Source organism: Oncorhynchus mykiss, chromosome 5 (genome assembly GCF_013265735.2).
Source record: "Oncorhynchus mykiss isolate Arlee chromosome 5, USDA_OmykA_1.1, whole genome shotgun sequence".
NCBI lineage: Eukaryota > Metazoa > Chordata > Actinopteri > Salmoniformes > Salmonidae > Oncorhynchus > Oncorhynchus mykiss.
This window is the reverse complement of record NC_048569.1, coordinates 24,863,891-24,869,890: the sequence shown is the minus strand read 5'-3', so window position 1 is coordinate 24,869,890 and position 6,000 is coordinate 24,863,891. Positions and strand designations below refer to the sequence as shown.

Sequence of the window (6,000 nt, the reverse complement as noted above, 5' to 3'; positions counted from 1 at the left end):
CTCTGTCAGACAGAACATGTGCTATAAGAGAGAGTATGTGTTTGTGTGCGTGTGTGCATGCATGTGTGTCTGTGTGTGTATGTGTGTGTTTTAGGAAGAAAGTAAGCCCGTGTTCATACTTCTGGAAGTGTATTTCTCTTCCCTCCACATACTTACAGTAGCTGTCATGTTATATTCCTTTATCCTTCTTTCCCTTTCTTTTCCTCACCCTCTTTTTGTCTCTTACCTTCTATCCTTCTCCCTCTCTCCCATCTCCCTCTCATATTTCCATCACTCCTACTCCATCTCTCCCTCTGCTTCCTCCCTCTTTCTCTTACGTTCTCTGTTCCTCAAGTGAACGGAGGGTGGTCGTTGTGGACAGACTGGTCGGCTTGTAACGTGCCCTGTGGGCGGGGGGTCCAGAAACGCTCCCGCACTTGCACCAACCCTGCCCCTCTCAATGGGGGCGCCTTCTGCGAGGGCATGTCTGTCCAGAAGAGTACCTGTAATGCCCTCTGCCCAGGTCTGTTTGTCTATTTGGCTATCTAGCAGGCTTCTTGTCTGTCTGACTATCTGTCTGTCTGTCTTCATGATTTTCATTCTATCCAACTGTCTGACTGTCTGGGAGGGGGGATTGTTTTGTTGTGGGTTTGCATTATTTGCCTGCGCATCTGTATTTATGACAGTGATGCTCTCAATGGCAGAGGAAGGCTCTGCCTCTGCTGTTAAGGTAATTTCCCTCCAAACCAGTTTCCCTCCATCGTCTGACCCCATTTTACTGACTGACAGTGGCTTGGAGTCTGAAATGTAATGCAGTGCCCCTCCAAGACAGAGACGGAGAGATAGAGAGAAGAGGTTAGAGGGCGGGGATGAAAGAGAGGGAGAGAGAGAAGAGACACAGAGAGAGCGAGAAGAAGAGAGGGGAGAATGGAAGAGTGTGAATATAGAAAAAGAATAAGGATAAGGCATAACTGAGGCAGGGAAATAGAAAAAGAGAGAGAAAGAGAAAATCAACTGAAGTGCAGGAGAGTTAACAACAGAATGATTGAGAATAGCCCTTACAACGAGTGAGAAAGACAGAGAAAGACAGAAAGGGCAAGAGACAGAGAGAGCGGGATCAGTGCCAGTTATCAGAGCGGCTGTGTAATTTGCGCAGTCCAAGTGTTCCTCTACACTTGGCCCAATTTATGCTTTCAGATCGCCACACCAATCACCAGGGAAATGCTGGTCATGTTGGGGGAAAGTTATCTGGCAAGGGCAGCACTCTCCCGCAAACACTATCTCAATTTGGCTCAACCACTCTCCTTCTCCCCCTCTTTCTCCATCTCTTTCTCTCTCTCTCTCTCTCTCTCTCTCTCTCTCTCTCTCTGTGAGTCTCAGCCCGTGCACAAACACAGCATTTGCATTTAGATTAGCAAGGCAGAGGGAAACCTTGAAAGCCTACAGAGTTGTTAAGGTAGTAGAGGAGACTTGATGGAACAAGCAAACTGTCTTTCCTGGCTTGAGTCAGCACCAGGATAGAACATAACATGGTATTGTTCTAATGTGGCCCCTGGAGAGAAAGACGAGGGGATTTTGTGTGGTGGGCTATAGGGCTAGTCCATTGTAAGTGCTCTATCAGTAAGGTCCATGTGTAGAGTAATTCTGGAGTAATGGTGGGGCAGTTATGTTCCACCTAGCTGTTTGCTGACTCTGGGTATCTATAATATGATTGTGTGTGTGTGTGCATGCGTCGTCGCCTGCATCCTCCTTTGGGTGCTTGTGTAGTTACTGTACATGCTGTGCATATGCCTGTGTGTTTTCTAAGCCTTGCAACACTTCCTTCCTCCCTCTCAGTGGATGGTGGATGGGCAGAGTGGACAGAGTGGACGGTGTGCAGTGGTGAGTGTGAGAGGCAGCGCAACAGAGAGTGTACGGCCCCAGAGCCCAAACGCGGAGGCAGGCTATGTGACGGGGCCGCTCTGGGAACATACAACTGCACCGGGGGTCTCTGCACTCACAGTGAGTATAGTCAGGGGGTCTCTGCACTCACAGTGAGTATTGTCAGGGGTCTCTGCACTCACAGTGAGTATTGTCAGGGGGTCTCTGCACTCACAGTGAGTATTGTCAGGGGGTCTCTGCACTCACAGTGAGTATTGTCAGGGGGTCTCTGCACTCACAGTGAGTATTGTCAGGGGGTCTCTGCACTCACAGTGAGTATTGTCAGGGGGTCTCTGCACTCACAGTGAGTATTGTCAGGGGGTCTCTGCACTCACAGTGAGTATTGTCAGAGGGTCTCTGCACTCACAGTGAGTATTGTCAGGGGGTCTCTGCACTCACAGTGAGTATTGTCAGGGGGTCTCTGCACTCACAGTGAGTATTGTCAGGGGGTCTCTGCACTCACAGTGAGTATTGTCAGGGGGTCTCTGCACTCACAGTGAGTATTGTCAGGGGGTCTCTGCACTCACAGTGAGTATTGTCAGGGGGTCTCTGCACTCACAGTGAGTATTGTCAGGGGGTCTCTGCACTCACAGTGAGTATTGTCAGGGGGTCTCTGCACTCACAGTGAGTATTGTCAGGGGGTCTCTGCACTCACAGTGAGTATTGTCAGGGGGTCTCTGCACTCACAGTGAGTATTGTCAGGGGTCTCTGCACTCACAGTGAGTATTGTCAGGGGGTCTCTGCACTCACAGTGAGTATTGTCACATACAGATTCATCTGGTGCTAAACCTATGGTGGTGGAGATCATTATCATTCATATCTTCATTAGAATCTTCATCATCATCATTGTGATCTTCAGAATGTTCATCATTGGGATCATCATCATCATCAGTACTTTCATAGATTCCCTCTTTACTCAACTTTGTGATTATATCATCATCATTATCATCATCAGTACCACACTTATTTTGTTGACAAATCCAGCAATATTGTGGACAAATCCATCCTAAGTTCCTTAGTGCTGCAATAAGCAGTGAATGACATAGTGTATCTGCCACGTGCTTTGACAGCATGGCATGGAAGTCCATACAGTACTTATTTAGTCATTCTTCTGATGCCCATGTCATTTCATCTCTCCGCAGGAAGACAATCATCCTTATCATGTTCCTCACATCAATCTCCACACACACACTCAAATACACTCATAAACACACACATGCTCCATACAATCCCTGGGTGACAGAAATTCCTATCACTGAACCAATCTCACTACCATGAGACACACACATCATGATCATGACCACACACACACATTTGGGCATGTACACTCATGTTCACATACACACACACACACACGCACACACCATGTACTCTCTGGATGATAAAGAGTCCTATCACTGGGCCAATCTTACTACCGCGACACACAGACACACACACATGTACATGTTGTACAGTACCTGCACACACATACATGTCCTCATTGGAAAACAACTGCAGGTTAAATCCTGTAGTATTCCATTCAAGTAGAAGTGAACTGACATGGTGTCTCTGTGTCTTTGCAGATCTGCTACACGACGCCAAGCCACAGGGTGAGTTCTCTCCAATCACCATCTTACTTTAGAACACACCCTGTACACACTGAAACCACCATGGCTTCTCCTCTACTATAACAACCATTATAGGTTGTCACGCCAGCACTCACAGATACAACCCTCCAACCCAAAATTCCAACATCATGATCCAGAACCATTATTACCACTAGCATTATCAAATTCACCCATATTTAACATTATCCGACCACCAACATCATTATCCTATCATTATTAACCACAAACACTATTTATGTCATTTTCTCAATTGAAATGCCCGGTCTCTTCCAGAAATGTACTCTTCATGAGAAACCGTATTCTCACGATGAACATCATCAAAATCATGTCTTAAAGAGACAGTTCGAGATTTTGGCAATTTAGCCCCTTTTTCAACTTACCGAGTCAGAGGAACTCATGGATACCATTTTTAGGTTTCTGCGTGCAGTTTTCAGGAAGTTGAAGGTAGATTCTGCAGTAATTGCTTACTAGCATTAGCACAATGACTGGTTCCCATAGACTACCAGTCATGCCAATTACTTCAGGGACGCCACAACTGTCGCATTCAGATTGTTTTAGTCTTTTCCGTCGTCGTGGGAAGGAGGGGAAAGACGCAACCAGTCAATCTGTCAGCCAAAACTTAGCGAGCCCCCAATTAACCTGCCACTGTTAGCTGCTAATGCCTCTTTTGCATATTTTGGCAAATGCTCCTTTTCTTGGAGCTTCAGGCTACTTAGCAATTTTCTCAGTCCCATTCCTGTGCAGATCTCATTATCTTTGGAGAACAAGCTAAGCCAGCAGTCCTTTTCTTCACACACACACACACACACACACACACACACACACACACACACACACACACACACACACACACACACACACACACACACACACACACACACACTCTCTCTCTCTCTCTCTCTCTTTGTTATCTTTTGTGGCATACTGGTGAGACCAAATAGAACGTAATCATTGTAGATGAGCTAATTTAATGAATTTGTCTTGTCACACTATCCCAGTAGAACGCAGACTGCCACCTGAGCAATGCCAGAGCCAAACAGCCCTTTGAGATGACAGCCAGTGGCTGGGCTTGATTACAATCCTAGTTAGATGTGGTGTGTGCTGAGTGCGTGTGTGTGTGTGTGTGTGTGTGTGTGTGTGTGTGTGTGTGTGTGTGTGTGTGTGTGTGTGTGTGTGTGTGTGTGTGTGTGTGTGTGTGTGTGTGTGTGTGTGTGTGTGTGTATCTGACACACCAGTCAGGTGCTGGAGTGATTAGGACGGCAGTCCTAGCAAGCTTCCTCATTAGTGCGTTAACAGGCTGCAATGGGAGGAAGTGTCGCACCACAGCGGCGTGAGGAGACAGGAAATGGAAAACAATGAAGTCACGGAAGGAAGCAGGTTGAAACCTGGACTGCCTCTCCCCTAAAAATAAATCCTGCTAATAACGTTATAGGAGAAGCTTAGAAGTTTTCAGGAAAAGCACAATTTCTTCCCCCAAAAAAATATTCTTCCTTGAGAGATGTTTGTTTGTTTGTTTCCCTGAGAGATGTTTGGGATAAACTTGCCTCTCCCAAAGCGTTTTAATTACCATTATTTTAAAAAGATGTGCAAACTTTGTACAGCTGTGAAAGTTGTGTAAGTCTGGCCAGTATAGCAATACATGTAGATAGCACCATCATAACATGTCAATAAATGTAGATATCATGAGGCATGTAGCACCATCATAACATGTCAATAAATGTAGATATCATGAGGCATGTAGCACCATCATAACATGTCAATAACTACTGAATTTAATATCAATATACAGTAGCTTGAGTTGATACCTTGTCTCTTTTTCTTATGGTTATGCTTTGATTAAACTATCTCTCTCTCACTGACTCCCACTTATCTCTCTCTCCCCCCGCTCTCTCGTTTTCTCCCCCAGGTCTGGAGGGAAGCAGTGACGTGGCGCTGTATTCGGGCCTGGCGGCGGGGGTGGTGACAGTGGTGGTGTTGATTGTGGCGGTGACCCTCTACCGGAGGAACCAGAGCGAGTACGGTGTGGACGTCATCGACTCCTCCGCCCTCACCGGGGGGTTCCAGTCCTTCAGCTTCAAGACTGCTCGCCAAGGTGAGCTCAGAGAACGCACAGGCAGAAAGACAACACACACACACACACACAGCTGAACACATATGCATGTGAACTTTCGATAAAATGAGGCAGGAAGGGGCACACACACACGCAAACAGCTGAACACACACACACACAAGAACACTTGCCAAGCTGAAGCAGATTGAAACACACACTTACACACATACAAAGCTGAAGACACACACATCGCTGTGGTCCAACAGAAGCTCAATTTGTGTGACTGACCGTTCTTGGTGGCTCCATTCAATTGATGTGTGTTTAATTTCTTCATTCTTCATTTAGTTTGACTGTAAGAAGTCTTTGTGTCCAACAGCAAGGTCGTGTTTGGTTTGCTCAGTGACTCAGTAGGGTGGTGGCAGCACTGTGTAAATGATCTCTCTC

General features: G+C 46.4%; 1 protein-coding gene across 5 annotated transcripts in view; it reads left to right on the top strand.

The window, feature by feature from the left end:
* LOC110522839 (netrin receptor UNC5D) overlaps window positions 1-6,000 on the top strand; it is a 310,274-nt gene that overhangs the window by 276,944 nt on the left and 27,330 nt on the right. For 2 of the 5 annotated variants that reach the window (XM_036977117.1, XM_036977116.1), the window contains exons 6-9: window positions 335-502; window positions 1,816-1,980; window positions 3,462-3,488; window positions 5,413-5,598. In XM_036977117.1, coding sequence (XP_036833012.1) covers window positions 335-502; window positions 1,816-1,980; window positions 3,462-3,488; window positions 5,413-5,598 — 546 coding nt within the window. The remainder of the gene's footprint in view (window positions 1-334; window positions 503-1,815; window positions 1,981-3,461; window positions 3,489-5,412; window positions 5,599-6,000) is intronic. The other 3 variants (XM_036977119.1, XM_036977118.1, XM_036977120.1) reach the window with 3 other exon arrangements.